Here is a 24,571-nt window from a genome sequence, read left to right on the forward strand (position 1 = left end):
CACATTATAACACATAAGTTTTGTTATTACTATGTGGTAGAAAGATATAATGACTTTGTTATTTTCCAGTTCAGAAAACCAAGACATAAACACCATATACTCTAAATTGGTGGAAAAGCCAAGGTTAGAATTCAAGTATTCTTAATCCCAGGCCTAATATAATCCCCAGCGTCAGCTGTCATTTATCATTCTTCTTTTGAAATAATACACATAAATGCAGTAAAATCTCAAAAATAAATTGATAGGCTTATCTCACTGACATGAGCCAGGTCATAATTCACTTTCTTCCTAGATAGCAATGACTTTATCGTCACCAGATTAACTGCAATGCAGTGTGTGCACATATTGTACCTTAAGTAAGAAATGGAAGGGTGGGGAATCAACAAGCTCTTCTTCCAAGCAGGATGAGGGTAGAAAGAAAAAAATGGTAATCTAACTGCCAGAGGACAATCTTGAGAAAATACCAAAAGCATAAGAACTTTTACAGATTATTGCAGGTCCTTGTTCAAGAAACCACAAAGCATATGGTATTTTCCAGGTACAGATATTTCACTTCCAGAGTATAAATCCTACAGCTCTTCACAAGATTTTAGTGCATAATTTGTGGGTTATAAATGAGCCAGGGTGACCTGCTTTCAAATAACATACCAGAATTTTCAACCTGAAAAAGCACAGAAAAGAAGGATGGAAAATTTAAAAAAACAAACAAACAAACAAAAAAGCAAAATACAAAACAAACAAAAAAACTGTTAGTCTTCTCCCTACGAATCCTGAATAGGAGGTACTCTTCAACCTGGGAAAGTTCTCAGCTCACAGGATGCCTTTTTGCTCATGTGGTGCCAGGTGAACACGATAAATCATTTCACTGCCTCCAATCAGAAAGGAGTAAGATGCCATGTACTGCAACAGTGTAGCTGGCTAATCCAAATGACCTCCAGGGTCCTTTCATCTATGAGATTCTGTATACTCACAACTTAGCTTTGAAATAACTGTATTCTTCCCAGTAAACATCACTCTATCTGAATCTCATCAATAGTTGAGATCCACAGACTTGGGGGAGTGGAACCTATGTCAATTATCAGTGACCACCACCACCAACAACAATAAAAACAAAACATATTTTGACATTACCCTGTGGTGCAGCTTTTGACTTCACTTTATGGTGCTATTCATTAGGAAAATCAGGTGCTGTGAGGAAAATTTGTGGTATTATTGTCAACTATTACTGTTTAATCTGATTTTAAGAGCCCCAAATGCCACTGAATTCTTATAAGCCACTAACATAGGGGGACTTTGGTCTTCCCCATAGCTTTCTCAATCTAGAACTTGAACTCAGCTTTGGTGGTTAACTCAGGCATTTAGTGCTAAAGCTACCCAGAAAAATCATCTCATTTGATGGAGCTGCCATGAGCAGTGCCCTGAAGTTTCTGAGGAGATACAGTGCCCTGAAGGATGAAGATTATTTTATTGCCTAGAGTAATTCCTTTTGACACAGGTTGAAAGGAATGGTCCACATTAAAATTAGGGATGAGGCTGAGGAAGCTCATCCTTTTGTGTGTGTTTCTCAGGAAGCTATTTATATGAAAAGGTCTATTAAGGCCCACATCTGACCTTTTTCTCCCTTGGGCTGGTCAATAAATAAGGGTCAGTAGCAGAGAATAATACAAATATGAAGTGATAAAGCATGTAAACAGACAAATGTAAGCATTGCTGGTGAGGGTGAAACTCAGGAAGACACCACTACTCCACATGACACTCAGGGTTTTCATGGGTAGAGATTTGCTGACAATAGTGCCTCTGTGGCTCAAATTAAGTAGTATTTCTGCAGAAGCACACACAACCTCCTAGTTTCAGGAAATTAAGATATCTTTTTTTCCTCCTGTGGTTCTGTATCAAGCAGGAGGTTTCACCCTATTGACAGAACTAATTTAACATATAAGATGGAAAAGGGATTTTATACTACTGATGTTTGACTTTCATTTTTGGAAGACTACAGAGGGGGAAACACCAAATATATTACCAAAGAGTGCATCTGTGGTATATGAGAAACAATAATAATGTTTGGGAGCGAAAGTGTGATGGAAATGTTCCCTTAATTACATCTTGTTCTTCTCATCATAATATTACACATTGGACTAACAGGTAATTTTCTAACCTCAGAAGAACACATGCCTGAAAAGCAATATCCATATTTTCTCAGAAACACAAACCATACATCAGAGCTATGTCACAGTATAAGGTGTTTATCATAATTTAGTTTTCCCCTAAAAAGTGTTTGATTAATTAAGGTTTCAAAGTGAGTGTACACTCAATATTGAACTGTGCAGCCATGGGCATAGCGTGAAATTATGCTGCCTCCCAGCTAGATTTGGAGGTAACTAGCTATATACCTGTATTTCCAAGTTCCCATCACCATTGTAAGTAATGTTTCTGCGCTTCTCAGGAAGGATAGGAACAGACTGGGCAAAAGCACTCTTTGGAGGCTCTACAAGCTATTGTTGATATATCCATTCCTTTACACAACTCTATCCAAAATGATTTCTAAAGTATGAAAAAATTTAAAAATATAAAAATTTTCCTCAAAAATATGTGGAGGACCCCATCGGTTAAAGAAGAAAGAGATTGCATACCTGTTCATTAGAGTGTTATATTGAGTGTCTGATTTGTCTTTGGTTAAGATTTGATCATTGTCCTGAGAAGGAGAAAACATTAATTCCAACGAAATATCTTTAGTTTACTGTTCAAAGGATTCCTTAGTCACTAGTTCTTGTAAATCTGATGTGACCAAATCCAAATCAATGGTCATTTGAGTCTTCACTCCTCGGTACACTCTGAATTGACATTTCAGGATATTTTCTATGAAATAATCAACACTGGAAAATGTTAATCCAACATATTGCAAGAGCTGAAATTATATGGGCTGCAGCATATCCATCAGTTACATAATACCAGCAGATTTGCAATATTTAGATAAAATAATCTGTAATGTATCAATAATATCTCCTTATATTTTGCTTACATATTATATAATACAATGTCCAAACATTATGACAAGCTAAACATTCCATCACCTTAATTTAATGGGAAAAGAAACATATTTATTACATCCAGAATGGCAACAATAAAAAGGACAGACAATAACAAGTGTTGGTGAGAATGTGGAAAAACAGGAACTCCCACACATTGCTAGTGGAAATGAATGTGAAATGGTATATACATTTTGGAAACAGTTTGGCAGTTTCTTAAAATGTTCAAAAAAATTCCATTCAATTCCATTCATTTCCAACAATTCCATTTTCATCCATCTACCCAAGAGAAATGAAAATATATTTCCACTCAAAGATTTTTTTATGAATATTCATAGCAGCATTTTTCATAATAGCAAAAAATTGGAAAACAACCAAAGTGTTGATTAATTGATGAGTGGGTAAGTAAAATATAGTATATGCATGCAATGAAGTATTATTTGGCAATAAAAAAATTGAAGTACTGATCCATGCTACGACATGAATAAACCTTGAAAATACTATGGTAAGTGACATAAGCCAGACAGAAAAGACCATTTATTTTATGTAAAATGTCCATAATAGTCAAATAGAGACAGAAAGTAGATTAGTACATGGGAATGAGGGAATCTTATCAAGGTGATGAAAATGTTCTAATACAGGATTATAGTGGTTGTAAATTCACTACAAGTCATTGAATTGTCCACTTAAAATATACAAATTTCATGACACATAAATTATATCTCCATAAAGTCATTTTATATAATATGATCTTATATATATATATATATACATGTGTGCATGTATATATATATATATATATACATGTGTGCATATGTATGTTTTATATATATATATATGTATGCTATATATATGTATGTATGCTATATATATATATATATATATATAAATGAATGTATGCTTATTTAATCACATATATATTTAATTTGAAGAGGCTATATAGCATGTAGCAAATCACACAGGGGTATAATGGCACCACCAGTGTCAGCACTAACAGCTCACAGCCCATTTCCATTCTGTGGTGTAGGCACTAAACTCTGGTGTACTAATTTTGACTGGGAAAGTAGAATGGGGCAAGGATTTGTTTTTCATATAAAGGGGGAAGTCTGAAGAGAAGACAAATAGTTCCTGGATTTTTTTTCATATTATTTACTAATTTACATAGACCTTGAGTACAGATATAGCAGAAGTGAATTTTTTCATAGGATTATTATTTTTCAATAGGATAAATTTGGATAAGTAACTATGTTTTTCCATATTCTTTTGGACTTGATATTTTAGAAGACCATCAAATATCTGTGACTGTACAGTTTCCTTGAAAGTTGAATTGTTAATTTGGCTTCTAAGGTTCAATGTGCAGATGTTTAAATACCATTTATTATAATTATAACATTCTAGATGTCATAAAGTCTGAGATCCACTAACTTCTTTCTGTTTGATTGCTTGAGGAAACCTTTTCTGGTGCACTCTTTTTCTAAGACGTGCCTATTGTTAGCATTCTGCCCCTCTGTTCATGGATTACATTGGTGAATAGATGTATGTCACTCTTCTGGGCAATCACCCACATAAATGGCTTTCATGCTGATGGCTTTAGCAAGAAATATCTGTGCAAAATTTAATTCCAGAACTGATGTTCTACATTTATACCTCCTTTTCAAAAAAAAAACAAAAAACAAAAAACATGCCCTTCCCATTGTCTTGTTTCTTAAACACCTCAGTTGTCACCTACAATTGATTAAATGTCTTGCTTCTTCACTTTATAATACTCAGGCTCTAAAATACCCCCCCTCACACCTCTAATGGCCTTTCCCTTGAATACTTTATCTCTCCCCAAATATTCCAGACACTCAGGTTTCCTTTGAATACTCCCAAAAGATATTTCATAATATTCTGTCTCTTAAATAATCTTCCACTGGAATGCTTCTCTTCCAACAGTTTCATTCCCAGATATCCTCTTCTAATACTCCCATCTCCCTCACCAGACATAATGATTCTCCACTTGGCCCTTCTACCAAAATAGTCATCACTGATACTTAGATGTCTAAACAAATAACCCTCTCCAAAGGACATCCAAATGTTTGCAATCTATAAAACACACTTAAAATGATATTCATGTTTATATTCCTATTTTCTTTAGCATGTAGAGAGAATCCCAAATTTTCAGACCGATTTTTTCTCAAATAAGTAATCCATATTTCTTACTCAATTCATAGTATTTGCTGATTTAACTTTTGTTGTTTTTTGTAAATGGAATATTTTTTCCCTAGAATTTTTAACTGGCTATTGTTACTATGTAACAAAACTACTGATTTTTTTTTCTTAAAAATATTGATCTTTATACATATATTTTATATTAAGTCAGCTATGTTATACTACCTTATTTCTTCAATAATCATAATACTGTACATATTTTTTAATGAGACAGTTGTCATTGCTCTGTTCTGTGGCCACAAAATACAGGTCAAACTAGCTATTTTGCAAGTGTGTTTTGATAATCATAAGGGGAATTGGGCAACTATATGGATGGCAGTATCATTATCACTACTATGAAATAAACTCAAATGTCTAATATATTGACAGGATGTCAGTAGTGTTATTTTGGAATTGAATAAAATCATTATTTGTTCACTGAAAAGTAAGATATGCCCTGTGTTTTAATATAGCTGCAGTCTGTATTATATTTCACCACCAATACATTGCCCATAAGGTTGCTCACCCATAATCTCCACTTGCTTGGTCTGTAGAAGAAACAAATTTTTTGGATTCATCTTTCAAAGTAGGTAAGGCAGTGTTGAGAAAATTTTTATTTTTGTCTTCAACAAGTGCATAAACATGTTTTAGTATCTTCATCTAAATAAGACCATTAGAGGGAATGAGAGTTGAATATGTACTTTTTTATACATCTAGTCTTTCTCATATCATATTTAGTGTAATTCCCTTTGAGAATATTTAACAACGGTATGAGAAATAATAGTAACTAGAACTGGAAATTTTACTGACCACAAATATTTTTATTTACCCACCAACCACCATCTTATCTCAGAATCTTATGGGTTCTTTCTTCTTCTTGGCAGGAATATGAAAATATTGATGTGGAATATACTATAAAACACAGGTACTTCACAGGGCATGGTTTTCCAAAGCCTTGCAGCTTCAAATATTGACCTTGAAAATGACTGGAAATTTTCCTCAGGCTATAAAGTCTCTGGTGTAAGATAAAGAATTCTAAAACAGCAGGTTGCTGGCTCAAAGACAATCTAGTTACTGACTAATATGTAAAGATACTGGAAAATTGCTGGAAAAAGAAGGAATGTTTGCTAAATCAAGCTTTTGTTGGTGGATCACTTAATTGTCCAATGGAATGTCATCAGACTTGTTTCACTGAAAGTTACCAGCCTATATTGTTAAACTATAACCACATCTATGTTCTCTTCCTGCAACTTCCTGGTCTGAAAAATAAATGCAGGAAGAGAACCCCAATTTGGGGTTAATTTCCCAAGGAAGGGATGCCTCTTACTTGAGGGTTCTGGGGAAGTTAACCACTTTGGGGCTTCTCACTCCTCAGTAGAGATGGGCTCTGAGTAATTTTTTATGGCTCCATCACCCAGGGGAGGTGGGGTGACAAATCCATGGAGGGCAAAGCAACATATTGGTGGGCATATTTGGAAGCCAAAGCCCCAGATGTGACTGGTAATGACCTGCAATGAGATACACATTTCATTACCACTAGCTACCTGAATATTGCAATGGTTAGCCAACTCTGTTGTATGGAACCTAAATTTTAATCATACTTTATTGGAATGGTTCCCATTACACATAAATATTTTAGGATATCAGCATAAGAGTGGGAAAAGAAAAGAACACAGTACATTTAAATAAAAGATAGTTTAGAAGAATTAGTAACAATTTTGAATACTATCCCTATAGTTAGCTTCCTTCTGAGTATCTATATTAAGACTTCCTAAAAGCTTGGATTTTTAAATATACATTGGGTCAGGTAAAACTAAAGCAAAGAGAAAAAGGGGAAATCAAGCTTTTTGTAGCAATGCCTGATTTCAGTGCTAGAGCAGGCAAAGTACAAATTGAGACTGCAACATCGTATTATGCCAAAAGTAAATGCTCAAAAGTAATGAAAATATGTCTATCAATGGCCACATTCTACTAATAAATTATAAACGTTTGAGTAAAATAAAAATCCATGGTTCCATACTGATATAAATAAATGAATAAATCAATAACCAGGGAAGAAGAAAAAGCTCTACCTTGTAATAGAATGCAAACTAAAAATGTAGAAAAATTATGTAACTAGAAAATCACTATTGTACAACTATCATAGTAATATTTATGCTAAAATTAATAGATACAATTTTGAGAAACAGAGTATCTACATGGACTCAAAGTATCTCCCTACGATTTACTTATTAATTACAAAGGGAAAATAGGAACTTAAGAGTCAGGATACTTGCAGGACACTACCTCAACCAAGTGATCAAAGTTAACATCACCAATAATGAGACAAACTGACATCAAGGTGTCTCTGATTTGATGCACTAAGAACCCAGCATCACCCCTTGGTATTACGGACCAAAATACACAATCTGATTCTACTCATGACACCATGCCAAACTCAAAGTGAGGGGCATTCTACAAAAATTGCTGTCTTGTACTCTTCAAAAATATTGAGGTCACGGAAGACAAAAACAGGCTGAGAAACTGTTTCAAATTAAGAGAGAATTAAGAGACATAACAACTAAATGTAGTGTATGACCTGAGTTGAATTCTAGACTGAGAACAGGGGGGAAGTGGTGGTTGTGGCTATAAAGAGCATCAGTGAGACAACTGGTGAAGTTTAATATGGACTGGGAATTAGAAAATAGTATTAAATCAATACTAAGCATTCTGATTTTGATATTGTACAATGGCTATCTAAGAAAATGTCATTGTTCTTAGGAAATACATGTTAAAGTATTTAGGGGGAAATGGGCACCATGTATGCAACTTATTTTCAAAAAGTTTAGAAGAAAATTGTCTGTGTGTGGGAGAGAGAATAAATGATCAATAAAACAAAATGTCAAAATTGGAAAACATGAATAAAGGCAATATGGGACTCCTTTGTAGCATTCTCATAATTTTTTTGTCAATTTTAATTATATCAAAATTAAAGGTTACCAAAAAGTATGAAGGAGCCACTCAAATGGGAGGCAGAGCTGTGAAGTCAATGACTCCACTACCTGAGTTTGAATTTTGGCCTATTCATTTATTAACTATGTGACCTTGGACAAAGTAGTTAAACTTGCCATGACTTGGTTCCGTCATCTGTGATAATATTAGAACCTATCTAACAGAATTTTTCTGACAACTAAATTAGATAATCCATGTAAGTCGCTTAGCACAGTATCCAGCACACTGTAAGTACTCAATAAACATTAGTCACTAATCAATATCCATTTGTTCTAAATTGTTTAATAAAGTCTGAAGAATCAAGCCAGCGATGTAGGACTTTGTGCCTGAGGTGTAACTAGATGGTATGCTGTGAAAGAATGTTTTACAATTGTTTTCTAGAGACTTCCACAAAAATCCTATGATCTTAGGTTGCAAAAGGCCAGGTAAAATGGAGCTGGGAACTCTTTTTTTATTTTAATTTTTTATTACTACAAATATTCATGAGATACAAGTTACCAGAAACTGCTTTTATATCCCGTGTCCCTACACAATTTTCCCCCAACTATCCTCCCCTGCCCCCTCCACTTTGCAGACCTAGAAATTCTCCCTCCCTCTGAAGACCACTGCACTACTGTGGTTTTTCTTTCCTTCCTTCCTTTCTCTCGTAGCTCCCACATATGAGTGAGCACATGCTGTATTTATCCCTCTGTGTTTTGTTTATTTAACTTGACATAAGTTTTTCTTTTCTTCCCCCCCCCCCTTTTTTTTTGTCTTTTTTCGTGATCGGCAACGGATCGCAACCCTCAGTGTCGCGCCCGTACCGGACCGAGACCGGTAACGGGATCGCAACCCTCGGTGTTGCTCCCGCATCTCGCTCAGCCAGTGAGCAGCCGGTCTGTATATGGGATCCAAACCCTCGGCGGGAGTGCTGCCGTGCTTCCCAAGCAGCGCACTGTAGCAGTGCTCCACCGGGCTGGCCCAACGACATAAGTTTTTCAACATTCATCCATGATGAATGATCTGGTCATCACTTCTTGGGTACAGGTGGTAACTGCCAGCTTTGTATCACATTAATATGCATAATCAATAATAAGAAAAAGAAATTGAATGGCAGAGAATAGTAATAATAATTCTGTGCCCAGCTAGCTATCTTTCAAATTAAATGTGTGATAAAGACATTATACATAGAAAAAAACATAAGAAAAAAATAAAATTTAATTGCTTTTAATCTTTTATTCAGGCAATTAGTCCATACAGGTATCAAACTAATATTTTTGAAAGTACAACCTATCGTAATACTCTTTTAGACATGAAAATATGAAAATTATGGCATATTAAAGCAACATTAATAAGCTTCAGAAAAATGAAAATCAAAAACACACTGAGTTATCACCTCACCCCAGTTAGACTGGCTATTACCAAAAAGACAAAGAATAACAAATGCTGGAGAAGATGCAGAGAAAAGGGAACCCTTCTACACTGTTGGCAGGACTGTAAATTAGTGCAGCCCTTATGGAAAACAGTGTGGAATTTCCACAAACTGCTATAAATAGAACTGCCATATGAACAAGGAATCCCTTCACTGGGTATATACCCAAAGGAATGGAAATCATCACGTTGAAGGGATACCCACACTCACATGTTCATCACAGCTCTATTTACAGTAGCCAAGAGTTGGAACCTACCTAGATGTCCATGGATATTTAGGAAAATGTGGCATATATACATAATGGATTACTACTCTGCCATAGAAAGAATGAAATACTGCCATTTGTAGCAAGATGAACTTAGAGAAAATTACATTAAGTGAAATAAGTCAGGAACAGAAAAGAAATACCACATGTCCTCACTCATAGTTTTTGTACATGCCCACTTACTCTTTCTGCTTTATACCATGAGTTGAAGCAGCATGAATCCTTCACCAAGTCAGCTGCCCAATTTTGAACTTTCTAGCCACCAGAACTCTGAGCCAAATAAACTTCTTTTCCTTGTAAATTACCCAGTCTTGTGTGTGTGTGTGTGTGTGTATAGTAACACAAAATGGATTAAGACAAATATTCAGTCTTTGACTTACAAATTCCTCTTCTAGAATGTATAGGAAATATGGTTATGTGTAAAGATTTAGGCATTAAGTTGTTTATTGAATAGTCGCATATGCTATTTAAAAATTGAGAACAACCTAAAAACTAAGAAAATTAATAAATACATTTTGATATATCCATAAAAGTGAATGTTACACAGCTATAAAAAAATGATGCTGTAGAATATTTAATAAAAGGAAAAGATTCACAGCATATTTAAGTGAAAAAAGCAAATTTCCAGATAGTATAAAATAAAATATATCATTTTATAAATAATAAAGATAGGCACATACATAAAAGAATATATTGCAAAGAGTTATCACTGGATGGTAACATAACCATTATTATTATTATTATTTTTGCTTATTTTTATTTTCTAAATTTTCCATAAAAAATGTATATTACTTTGAGGAAAGGGTCATTTTAAAAGTAGGCAAAGGTGATGATACACATATATATTGCACATTCTCTTAAATTATAAATTTAATATATTTAACATCATTATAGCAAAATAAATTAACATTGAAAGAAAATGAGCCAAAATGCTGGGTACCAATCAAGCTTTATTAAAGAAAAAGAATCTGCCAGGCTGTGCTCAAAGTGGAGGACAGCACCAGGTGTGGGGGTGGGAGAGCTTATATAGGGTGCCAAGGGCTGGCTGATACAATCAAGGAGGGGCATTATGCTAATGCAGAAGCTATGCAACCAGGGTGGAGAATTGTGCCCTTGCAGAAGCAAAAGTGTTTCTGTTTCTCAGAAATCATGAGGTTTCTTACAAAGGGAGGGGTTGGTGACTATTTTGTGCTTATTGTGTGCAAAATGGCACTGGTCACATCCATGATCCATTATTCCTGCCTTTTAAGTATAAAGAGAAGAGAAAAAGGCATAAAGGTCTCATTCTTCTGAAGCTACTTTCTGCTGGAGAAAAATAAATGGAAAAAATAAAAGATTTATGTTGGCAGTTAAAACAATTAGGTGGTGGCATATTGGTTTCAAGCGGGGAGGCTGTATTCCTCTGGGGAAGGGTCACTGATTCTGAGGGGCTGGCATCCTCCTCACAGGAACAATTCAGTGAGCTTTTGTTTGGTGAAAGCCTGCATTCATTCCTGCAAGAAAGTAGAGAGAAACCAAAAGAGGCAGGGACCAAAAAGTAGGATGAATCCCAGCACAGTTAGGAGTCCTGGTAGGCACACAAGCCAGGGTATCCAAAGGTTCAGTGACTGGGGCCACCCCCAAGGTGTGTTTGTGTTTTGTAACCCTTTGTGTCAGTGATTACTGCTTGCCTTTAAATGGTTTAAGTTGTTTTGGATCACCCTGGATTTATTTACATAATAACAGCCTTCCTCCCCCAAGAAGATGCAGGTGCCTCCCTTCTTGGCTGTAAGGAGGTCAAGAGCCTAACTGTTCTGTAAAGCAACTGTCATGAGTGAGGTGATCTGTCACTGGAGGGAGGAAATTCTTAGTTCTTCTGAGAGTTTTTGATAGAATTGAGAGGCAGTAGCAAGGCCTGCTATGCAAGTCTCAGTTGCAGGAAGGATCCCTGCTCCAATTTAAAAAGTTACAATTAGTGCCCTAAGGGAGTGGGGGCACTTCCTGAGGGGGGTAAAGTTAGTCCCAGTCCCATCTCCATCCCTCCATCTGTCTGGATGGTGATTTTGGGAAGAGCCAAATGAATATGCAAGAAATCGTGTTAGGGAGTAGGCAACAAGAAAACGGTAGTTTTACAAAGGAAATATATTCTGGCTTTAGGGCATGGATGAGGAGGCAGTAAGTGAGTGTTAGCATTTGCTGGTGTTAGTAAAGCCCCACACAATGCTGACAGTCCCCACTGAGGTGAGATTAGAGGAAAGTGAAGAGACTTTTGTGGAAATGTTGCAGGCTGCATTGACAGGGAGGGGGCTGACCATAAAAAATTTCTCTCGAAGCGGGAGACAGATGAGTCACTCGGGGACCAGTCTGATTTATTGAGAACTGCATCGTCCCTACAGACCTGGTACCTCCATGTTCCAGGTAAGGGAGAGCATTGAGATAGGAGGAAAAACACGGGAAGGATGCAAAGGGTTAGGGAGCCAAAAGAATTTAAAGGGTACATTTCCACAATGAAATTGCTAAGAAGCATCCTACTGATATGAGGTAAAGAAGTGCCAGGAGAAATCTTTCTATAATGTTACACTCTTTTGGGGCAGCACTGGCAAATCCTGTAGTACTTACTAGACCAGATAGTATAATAAATGTTAGGGACATGGGGTGGCATATACTTATCAAGTCCCACAATGGCAAACCCATGACAGCCAGTTCAGACCAGTCTTGGAGTAGCTCTTGTGCTAAGGATGTGAAGCGGGCCTGCAAGAGTGAGAGGATAATCACCAGGGGAAAGATCATCCTTCTTCTGAGATTGGGTGAAGTGCAGAGGTCCTGGAGATTTTCAGTTTTGTGGGTCCTAAAATGGACAAAGTGTAAGGAGATGTTGGGTTGGGGGTTGAGCAGAGGGACCCCTCTGGCTTGGAGTTAACTGATTCATTGGGTAAAGTATCAGGTGCTACTTGTACCAAGGATAAGTGATATCAAGGGTCCTTTCCTAGTACCTCTACTGCCATGGGAGTGGTGAGAAGTGCTGTATAAGGCCCTTCCCAGAATAGTGAGAGGGACTTTGGGATTCGGGTCTTAATATACACTTGCTGTCCCGGGCTAAGTTTAAAGTCTGAGGGGGTGGTAGGGAAAGGATGAGGTAATAAAAGGTTGGCCTCTTCCCTAAGAAGATCCCTAATGAGTGAAAGAGTAGGGAGATACTGGCTTAAAGTTAACAAGCTGGAAGGGAGAGGTGTGAGTGAAGTGTCTGCTATATATAAGTTTGAAGGGGCTGAGGCCTATGGGCTTGTCGTGGGCAGCTTGTAGGTGAGTGAGTGACTGGTAGGTAGGCCAAGACAAAGGATGATTTCTGAGGTGAGAGCATGTGTGACTGTTGTAGCATCCTCTGAAGTGCAGGGAAAAGCTTCAACCCAGCCTGAAAAGTTATGTACTAAGGTTAGAAGATAGCGTGTCCTCTTGTGGGGAGACAGGTGAGTAAAGTCAATTTGCCAATCCTGCCCATGAGTGTATCCTCTGGCTTTGTGGGTGGGAAAGGACCAAACTTGGAGGCCACCTTATTGGGGCAATGAGTACACAAAGGACAATTTGCAAATCTAAAAGGATTTGCTCAGTTTGTGTGGTAGGGAGGACATAACAACCAGAGAGAGTATACTAGTTGTCCTTCCTCTGTGCTCCCAGCTGTTGGAGGTGTTGTATTCTTTGCTGTGCACCTTCTTTTCATGAGAAAACCCACCGACTGGCTAGAGGAGTATCCTCCAATAGCTGGGGGACAGGAGAGGGGTTCCCTCAGCCAGGTGCCTGGGCTTCATAGAGACAGTAGTCATAGAGAGTATTCGGGGGAACCTGTAGAAGTAGGACAGACCCACTGACTCACCCTGAATTGAGGCCAATGTTGGATGCATTGGTCTGAAATGGCAAAAAGAGAGAGTCCCAGAGGTACCCAGTTTGGCAGGTCTGGGAAGTGTGTCTGAGGGCCATTCAACCCAGGTGGGAATCATCCAAGAATGCGAACCAGAACCCTTCCCAGGTTTCAGCCCCAAAATGAAAGAAAGTGAGCCGAAACACTGGGTACTGATCAAGTTTTATTAAAGGAAAAGAATCTGCCAGGCTGCACTCAAAGTGGAGGGCAGCACCAAGTGTGGGGGTGAGAGAGCTTATATAGGGTGCCAAGGGCTGGCTGATACAATCAAGGAAGGGCATTATGCTAGTGCGGAAGCTATGTGACCAGGGTGGAGAATTGCACCCTTGCAGAAGAAAAGGGTTTCTGTTTCTCAGAAATCATGAAGTTTCTTACAAAGGGAGGGGCTGGTGACTATTTTGTGCTTATTGTGTGAAAAATGGCACTGGTCACGTCCAAGATCCATCAAATGTCAGTATTATATTGTTTGGATTTCATTGTCCACTTGGATTAAGATTTAGAAGAAACTGTTATCTGCTATTTTCCTATATCACCTAACAGTCAGTTGGTTCAGTTCTTTAGAGGGAAAATGAATTATTATAATTCTAAAAGGCACCAAGGGAGCAAATCCAGTAACGTTTATTCATTCTAGATTAGTCTGTTTTCAGTCTCCCTGACTCATTGTTATTGAAAGAGTATGTGTTTTTTTGTTGTTGTTGTTTGTGGGGAGGGGTTTTCTTTAATTGGCTTTGCCTCTTGAAAGCCCTTGAAAAAACAGAATCCCCAGAATCACGTACCTCAATTCAGGATTTTCTCCAGAGTTGACTGGCTTTCAGATATGAGAAGGAATACCAGGGAAAATCTGCATAATGTCAGATTAGCCTCCTTTCCCTTGATCAACTTTTGGTGGAGGTAGAACCAATGATGACTCAATTAAAAGGAGTCAGGAAGTAAAAAAGACCCTAGAGAAAATTATTTGTAAAACGGATATATGGTATATGAATAATCAGTCATTTGGCAATAATGTATAATAAAAGTGAAAGCAAAATATGGTGATGTGTGTTCTAATTTAATCACATTGTGTATTTTGGTCATCATTCATCTTATGAAAATTAAACAGTAAATATTATAAAAGAAACATGTTAAGAAGATGAACTCGAAAGTGATTATTCATATTACAAAGGGATTAACAGCTTAGGGTACCTTTAATGGGTACATTTTCCATCATCTGTCTAAAATACTTTACTGAAGAGAACCTAGATGTCCAACAAATAGGAAGAAAGATTAAATCACCTATAGATATTCATATGATGGACTATTACATACCCATTAGATATTATGTTCTATTTATTTACTTATTTTCCTTTATTTTTTTTAATTGAAGCATAATTGATTATATTTGTGGGGCTACTGACTATCAATAGTTGTGTACAATAAGTTATGGTCAAATCAGGATAGTTAGCTTATTAATCATTACAATATGTAATCATTTTTTGTGCCTGTTAACCAATTCCTCATTAATTTCTCATTAACTCCCCTTCCCCATCCCTTTCCACTTCTAGTAACCACAGTTCTGTTCTCTACTTCTAAAAGTTGAACATATTGTGATTGTTGTTGCTTTTTTATCTCTCTTTTTCTCTTTCTTTATTGTTTATTTGTTTATTTATTAATTCAGCTCCTACTTATGAGTGAAAACATGCAGTTATCTCTCTCTGCCTGGGTTACTTCACTTAACATAATTTTCTTCAGGCTCATCCATGTTGCTGCGAACAGCAGAGTCTTGCTCTTTTAATGGCTTAGAAGTATTCCATTGTTTATATGTATACCACATTTTCCTTATCCAGGTATCCATTGATGGACATTTAGGTTGGTTCCATAGTCTGGCTATTGAAAATAGAGCTGCAGTAAACATGGGGGTGCAGGTATCCCTTCGACATGATGATTTCCCATTCCTTTGGGTATATACCAAGTAGTGGGATTGCTGAATCAAATGGTATTTCTGTTTACAGAAACTCCACACCATTCTCCATAAAGGCTGCAATAATTTACAGTCCCACAGACAGTGTGTGAGGGTTCCCCTTACTTCACATCCTCTCTAGCATTTGTCTTTCTGAGTCTTTTTGATAATAGCCAGTGTAACTGGGGTGTGATAATACCTCAATGTTGTTTTGATTTGCATTTCCCTGATGATTAGTGAAGTTGGGCATTTTTTTTCATATATCTGTTGGCCATTTATATGTCCTCCTTTGAAAAAAGTCTATTCAGCTCCTTAGACCATTTTTAAATTGGATTATTTGTTTTTATACTGTGAAGTTGTTTGAGTTCCTTCTATATTATGTATATTAATCCCCTTTTGGATATCATAGCTTGCAAGTTTTTCTCCCATTCTGTAGGTTGTCGTTTCACTCTGTTGATTGTTGCCTTTGCTGTGCAGAAGATTTTTAGTTTGATATAATCCCATTTAATTATTTTTTCTCTTGTTGTCAGTGCTTTTGGGGTCTTAATCATAGGGTCTTTGCCCAGCCCTACATCTTGGAATGTTTCCCCTATAATTTATTCAAGGAGGTTTAAATTTTCAGATCATATATTTAAGTCTTTATTCCATTTTGAGTTGATTTTGGTATATGGCGAGTGGTACAGATCTAGTTTCATTCTTCTGCATATGGATGCCAGTTTTCCCAGCACCATTAATTGAGGAGGCTCTTCTTTCTTGGCATCCTTGTCAAAGATCAGTAGGCTGCATGCATGTGGGTTGAGAAATGATGTTTTAACAATATTCATGGGAGGACTTTCAGTCAAGATGGCAAAATGGATGGCCTCCAGTGTCACTCTCTACCCACAAATCAATCAATTTACAACTATAAAAGAGGAACAACAGCCAAGCTGGGGCCACTAGAGCTCAGGGGAAGAGGAGGAGAAACCTACTGAATGCACGACGGTGGGAGAAGCCACAATGAGAGAAAGAAAAAAAACCTCTCGGACCTTTTCAAGCCCCAGCTGCTTCCAGGCTGGAGCTGCTGAGTGCACAGAGGAGGAGCTGGCAAAAGCCACAGCTGTGCCCTCTGGATGAAGTTGCTTGGAGGCAGCAGAGGAGAAGAAGGCCTTGGTGACCCCTAGGCCAGCAAGACCACTAATAGGGTTCCCGTGGACCCACATAGGAGTGAGGAGCCACAACAACTGAAAAAAAGGAGCCACTTAGAGGCTGGTGAGTCATTGCAAGGGACTGGAACATGGCTTGTCCCCTGGGAAGTGTTTGCAGAACAGGCAGTGGGGGAGATGGGCCCACCATGGGAATGCTAGGGCACAGCAAGGACAGCTGATCTACACCTGTATCAGTGAAGAACCACTCAGAAGACACTAATCAGGAATATGGAATTGCATGGAGTGCAGTTTGACGAAAAGACTAAACACCAGACTAGAGTTTCGGATCACTGAAGGGCCAGAAGTACCTATAAAGTCAACCATTAAAACCTGAGCTGCACACAAAGCCATCCCTAGGGAATTAGCAGCAAAGCCGCAATCTAGCTCAACTGCACAGCTCAAGTACTGGTCCCCATAGGAAGTTCCCCCATCTTAGAAGTAAGCAAAGGACAACAAATTAGTTCCATCAGAGTTTAAATTGTGAGAACAGCAAATAATCCAACACAGAACTGAAAGAAAAAACAAAGTACCCACAACCAGAGACAAAGTTTTATATTAACTAGTAAAAGTCTCATTTCACCAAAGAATACCTATAACACATAGAAGGACTAGAAGCCCACTGGAATACCAAGCCAGAAAGGGGAGAGGGCCAGGGTCCTCAGCAATGCCCCCCAACACTTGTAACCAATCCCAAGGGTGGACGATGAGGGCCTCTGTCATGCTCCCCGAACACCCACAGTCTGCCCAGCAGTGATCACTGAGCTGCTGCACGAAGTGCCCAGGGCTCTCCTGAGTCAGTGTGGTGTGGGGCCTTGGGTCTTGGCCATGCTCCTCAACACCTACAGCCAGCCCAGTGGCGACCAATGAACTATCACAGGAAATGCCCAGGGTTCTCCCAAGATGGGGTGGTGGGGGCTTTGGGCCTCAGCCACACACCCTGACACCAGCAGCCAGCCCAGCAGTGACCACTGAGCCACAGCAAGAAGGACCCCAGGTTCCTGAGCTGGGACAGTGAGGGGTGAGGGCTTATCCACACCCCTCTGACATCTGCACCCAGCCCAGCAATGACCAAGCCACTGCTGGAAGTCCCCCATTCTCTCTTATGGGAATGAGAGGGGTGTCACAGACCTCAATCCTGTCCCTACTCCTCCCACCTTCTCCCATCCCATTTCCTTCCCCTTTCCCCTCTCCTCCTCTCTCCCAGCTGCTCTGCAGCAATATCCTAGAATTGTAGAGTATGCATAAAGCAAATGTACTTCACAGGGCCTGGTTTCCCAAAGCCTTGCAATTTCAAATATTGACCTTGTAAAGGACAGGAAATTTTCCCCAGGCTATATAGTCTCTGTTGTAAGATAAAGAATTGTAACACAGCAAAGTTGTTGGCTCAAAGATAGACAGGTTACTGATTGATATGTAAAGATACTGGGAAATTGCTGCAAGAAGAGAATGTTTGCTAAAATTAAGCTTTTGTTACTTGATCAACTTTATTGCATTATAGAATGTCACCTAACTGAATGTTACCAGCTTCTATTGTTAAACTTGTTAAACTGTACTTAGCAAAAACCCCACCTATGTTCTCTTCCTATAACTTCCTCGTCTGGAGAATAAATGAAGGAAGAGAACCCTAATTCATGGTTAATTTCCCAAATGGAAGGAATGTCTCACTCTTGAGGGTTCTGGCAGATTAACCCCTTTTAGGGGCTTCTCAGTGCTCAGAAGAGATGGGCTTTGGTGGTGCCCTCACCCAGGGGAAAAGGGGTGACAAATCCATGGGAGGCAAAGCAACATAGAATGAAAAAAAAATGGTAATAAAATTTCATTAAAAAAAATCATAGGAGAATGCTTACAATAAAATGCTGTTTTAAAAATATATAATATTGTATGCATTACATCATGTTTTAATTGTTCTCTTTCTCAATGTAAAAATTGTGCTTTATTCTATTTGTAAAAATGATACATTTTCAGTGTAAAAATCAACTCAAAATGGATTAAAGACTTAAGTATAAGACCTGAAACTATAAAACTTATATAAGAAAACATAGGGGAAACACTTCAAGATGTAAGACTGGGCAAGCAAGTACTTTATGAATAAGACCACAAAAGCACAAGCAACAACTGAAAAAATAAACAAATGGGATTACATCAAACAAAAGCAAAGGAAGCACAGCAAAGGAAGCAATCAACACAATGGAAAGACAACCTATGGGATGGAAAAATATATTTGCAAACCATGCATCCAACAAGAAATTAATATCCAGAATATACAAGGAACTCAAACAACTTCACAGTAAAAAAAAAAAAATAATAATAAAATTTAAAAATGGGCAAAAGAGCTGAATAGACATTTTTAGAAGGAAGACATACAAATGTCCAACAGGTACATGAAACAATGCTCAACATTACTAATAATCAGGCAAATGCAGATCAGAACCACACCGAGATATTATCTCACCCCAGCTAGACTGGCTTTTATCCAAAAGACTGAGAATAGCAAATACTGGCAAAGACATAGAGAGAAGGGATGTCTTCTGCATTGTTGGTAATACTGTAAATTAGTACAGCCATTATGGAAAATATTATAGAGGTTTCTCAAACAACTACAGATAGATCTACCATATTATCTAGCAATCTGGCTTCTGGGTATACACTGAAAGCAATAGAAATTATCATGTCAAAGGAATACTTGCACTCCCATGTTCATCACAGTTCTATTTACAATAGCCAAGGTATGGCAACCAACCTAAAAGTCCATCGATGGATGACTGGATAAGGAAAATGTGGTATTTACATACAATGGAATACTACTCAGTCACAAGAAAGAATTAAATTCTGCCATTTGCACCAACATGGATGAGCTTGGAAAAAATTATGTTAAGTGAAATAAACCAGGCACAGAAAGAGAAATACCACATGTCCTCACTCATAAGTGGGAGCAAAGAAAGAAAGGAAGAAAGAAAGAGAGAAAGACCACAAGAAAGCATTGAAGAAGAGGAGACAGCAGACCTATACTTACTGGAGGTGGGAAAGAGGGAGGGAAAGGAGGATTAGGGAGTAACTGGGTAAGGGACACAAAGAATAATTACAATTTGTAATGATAAATATACTAATATTGATTTTATAATCATACACCATACACAAAAACAGATAGTCAACTCCATACCCTATAAATATATATAATCAAAAATTTAAAAGTACAGAAAAATACAAGGTAAAAAGTATCCAAAAATTTTTGCCATCCAGAGGTAACCATTGTGAACATTTTAAATAACTTCCAAGATATCTGTCTACATATACTCTGATACACACACACACACACACACACACACACACACACACACACACACACGGACATATATATGAGTATATATGTGTATATATGTATGTGTGTATATACACACACCCACATAAACACACACAGATATCTGTCTATATATACTCTGATACACACACACACACACACACACACACACACACACACACACACACACGGACATATATATGAGTATATATGTGTATATATGTATGTGTGTATATACACACACCCACATAAACACACACAAAAAAGATTTTTTTTTAAGTAGACTTAGGTAGAATAACACTAAATATGCTGTTTTGCAAGTTTTATTTCTGTGAAAAATATATGAAAAGTGTAAAGAAAATCAAAGTATCATCTCCTAGAAATAACCACTGTTTAACATTTTGGTATTTTTACTTTAGTCTACACTTTACACATTTTCTGTAATACACATAAATTATATTTAGAATTTTAAAAGACTTAAAAATATTACTTAATTTTACAGACACACACACACACACACACACAAAACATTTCAGGAACTTGACTCTAACATAAAACCTGTGTGATTATATCTCTGTTCCCCAGATGTAATCTAAAAAATGCCTCATTATCTTAACATTATTGTTTGTAAACCACAACCTCCCACTTCAGCTACAGTTAGAGAGCCAAAATACCACTGAAAAATTTGCAAAGGAAAAGCTGGCTTCCAACTCATCCTTAGTTACCTTGGGAAGAAAGTATGTTAGCAAGATTTATAGATATACACATCTGTAATAGCAAGTTTTGCTGCTGTTGTTGTTTTTTAAGAAGTGCCACTTCTAAATCACTACTGGTCATTATGTAAATCAGTACAACTATTCTGGAAAACGATTTAGTAATAAGAATTGTCCTTAAAATGCTTATATCCTTTAGCTTAGTAATTCCCATTCTAGGGATCTAGTCCAAAGAAGAAGAAACTGTGATAATTATTTAATTATTTTATCATGCAATTAGTTTTAATAAAAGAAAATTAAAAACCATCTAAATGACTAAAATAGAATGGCCAAGTAAATTATGGTACATCCAGGTTGATTATTATATAGCCCTTAAAATAGTATTTATAGAATGCTCACAATATAATACTAGTGAAAAGAGTAAATTACAAAATTACACAGAGTATGATCTAAACTTAGTAAATAAATGTGTATTTATAGTTATATAATTATACACACATAAATAATACAAGGAGTAAATATAAACATAAATTTACATGTGGATAAATATGTGTTTATTAAACACATATACCAATATGGAAGAGAATACATAAATTTTGGGTTATCTTTGAGTGCTGCATTTATAAACATTATTTTTTTTCTTTCTGTACTTTACTGTGTTTTCCAAATTTGCTTTTATATATGTATATTGCAGTTGTTCAAGCTCAATGCTTTCATACTGTTATTCATGATATCCAAAGGAGCAATAGCTCTTACGTGAGGTGGGCTTTGGTGAATGGATGCCCAAAGATCAGTAGTTATTAACTACCATTATAACTTTCTTAGTGGAAAAACCCAGGTTCAGAAGCAAAAGCTCTTAACTCAGGAAGGCATTAGGTGGCACTCTCTCCCACCCTACTCTATGAACACCAGATAGCCATCTAAAAATGTTCTAGGTCTTCTCCTGCTTTAGCTGTAGCAAGAGAGCTATACATATCCAAGTTTAATAACTTAGATACAGAGCCTGCTTAGTACACATTGAAATTAAAAGAACCTTCCCCCCCCCCCATGGGGCTAAGACTAAGGTCAAAGTCCCTTTCACAATAATAAAAATAAAGAGGATCATGCCATCCACTAACACTATGCCAGAGATCAATAACATCTTTTACTCTATGGCATAGCCATGCCTAAAAAGAAAAGAAAAGAACTATAAGCTTAAAGTGATGTATAAAGTAAACCTCTTCATAAACTCATCTATATCTTAACTTAGGGACACAGTAAACTTCAGCTACATTTATCATACATGGATAAACTCAAAGAATTCAAACTGACATAATCAGTATTTTTATTGTACCATTTGTTAGGTTCGGTGAGATGGAGGAGAGAGAGAGACCCAAGCTAGGCACCATTTCACCCAGGAAGCTTTATTCCACCAGCATGGAGGAGAGACTGAGTCAGATCAGCTCCCACCCCTATACAGACTAAAAAGGTTTTATAAGGCTTGAATTAGAGGAAGGGTTTTTGGTGGTCGTTTTTGCATAAGGAACTGTTTTGCACAAATTCCAGTTTTTCTCAGAAAGCAAGAGGGTAGTGGGTGGAAAGTTGATAAGCATGTGATAGGGAAGGACAAAGGGGAAGAGGGTGGAAAGCCGATTGACATGTTATAGGGAGGGGCAAAGGGGAAGATGTGGAAAGTTGATTAACACTGCTGTGCTGATGCTGGCCATGAGGCCTAATACCTTTCAACTTCTTAGTTTGAAGTCCTAAGCAAGCGGTATGTGTGTGACAAGGTAAATTGGGTTCAGAAGTTACTTTCTGTCCCAATGAGCTTTTAGTGTAATAAGAAGCATAAGAACAATCCATAAAAAAAAAAAAAAAAAAAAAAAAAAAAAAAAACATAACCCATGGGTGAATAAAATCAGTGAGGTACAGAGAAAGTATCTGTAATTTTTAAAGGAAGAAGAAATCTAATATATAACTTGGGCAATCAGATTTTTTTAACTAATGTGGTGGACTTTGAGGAATTTTGGAAGTTGGTTAGGATTTCAACTGGGTAGTGTAGGTATATTCAGAGAGCAGCAAGTAATCTTACTTGGCTGGAACACAAAAGACATGTAAGAAAGTCAAGAAAATAAGATTTGACACAATAATGTGAGGACTCTAAATGTCAGGGTAAGAAATTTCAAGCAGATAAAACAGAAGAGAAATTACAGAATTATAGAACTAGAGAGAGTCAAAGAGATCATCAAATCAGTGACCCTATTTTACATAGGGGGAAACTTAATATTAGACAGGGACAGTAACTTGCCTGGGGTCGCATGACTGAGTTACTGATCAAGCTAGGTCTTCTGACTCCTAATCTGATGCCTTTCCACTACCATGTTGACAATAAAAAGAAGACTGAAGCAAAATAGCTGAATCTCAATAGAAACTAGCTAAACAAAGTCTTCAAAGGTGATGAGGGCAACTGGGAACCAGTTTCCATTAAAAAAAATCAGTAAGAACATATGTACATAAACATGTGAATGAAATTCAAGTGTTTGCTTACAAGATGCTTACAAGTCTGGTAAAGGAAAATGGATAAAGACTAAAAAATAATATGAAATAATCCCAAGGAAGTGCATATCCTGCTTTCATTCTTGCAGCTCTTTTTTTTCCTTTTTCCATGAAGCAGTCAGATCATCTCATCATTCTTTTCCTCAAAACTCTCTAATGGCCTATAATCTCCTACATGATCTAGTCCTTTCCTATTTCTCCAAATTTATTTCTTATTACCCTCTTCCTTATTCTGTGCCAAACTGGACTACTTGCTATTCCTAGAACGTATCAAACACATTCCTGCTTCAGAGTTTTTGTACTCACTACTCCCTCTGCTTATAAAGCCTTTTCCCCAGATAGCCTTTCATATGTATTCCATCATTTCATTCAGGTCTCTGATTAAATGTCACCTCCTCAAAGAGACCATGCTATCTAGAATAGTATTTGCTGTTGCTATTTAACCCCATAACTTGCTTTATTCTTCTTCATATAAATTATAACTATTTGATGTTATCTTTTATTGTCTAACTCTCCTTTTATTTTTTTATTTTTATTTATTTATTTTTTTGTCCTTTTTGAGACCAGCCACACCTCACTCAGCCAGTGAGCGCTGTGAGCGCACCGGTCATCCTTATATAGGATCCGAACCCGCGGCGGGAGTGCTGCTGCACTCCCAGCGCCGCACTCTCCCGAGTGCGCCACGGGCTCGGCCCCTAACTCTCCTTTTAGAATATAAGTTCTATGAGGGCAGTGATTCATTCTCTCTTATCCATCTCTGCATCTGTAGCACCTAGAACACTGCCTGATACATAACAGGAACTCAAAAAATATTTGGTGAATGGGTGAAGTTAACCAAGTGTCTAAAATATGAGTCAGTAAGTACTATGGATATGTACAGTGGTTAAAAATATAGATGCTGGAACCAAACTTTTACATTTAATTTCTAGCTCTATTCATTGCTTACTATTGTAGAGTTTTTACAAGGGTTGAAACACTAATTTACTAGGCTCTGAACAATATGTAAGTATATCTGTTTTAACACAGCTTGACAAGCTTTAGTGATTATCATTGAAAAATAATGTAAAATTTATTTTTGCAGCCCTAGTGGGTTTAATATTTAAACTCACTATATCTAGGCAACCTAA

The 24,571-nt window shown here is 37.2% G+C and overlaps 1 protein-coding gene across 1 annotated transcript in view; it reads right to left on the bottom strand.

Annotated features, from left to right (window-relative positions):
• Positions 1-2,630: 2,630 nt before the first annotated feature.
• Positions 2,631-24,571, bottom strand: part of LOC103591973 (heat shock factor protein 3-like) — a gene marked incomplete at its 3' end in the record, with an annotated part of 32,022 nt that continues 10,081 nt past the window's right edge. Inside the window, 3 exon segments of the mRNA XM_008574549.1 lie at positions 2,631-2,806; positions 2,808-2,856; positions 5,743-5,876. Coding sequence (XP_008572771.1) covers positions 2,631-2,806; positions 2,808-2,856; positions 5,743-5,876 — 359 coding nt within the window.

Source organism: Galeopterus variegatus, unplaced genomic scaffold (assembly GCF_000696425.1).
Source record: "Galeopterus variegatus unplaced genomic scaffold, G_variegatus-3.0.2 Scaffold1064, whole genome shotgun sequence".
NCBI classification, from domain to species: Eukaryota; Metazoa; Chordata; class Mammalia; order Dermoptera; family Cynocephalidae; genus Galeopterus; species Galeopterus variegatus.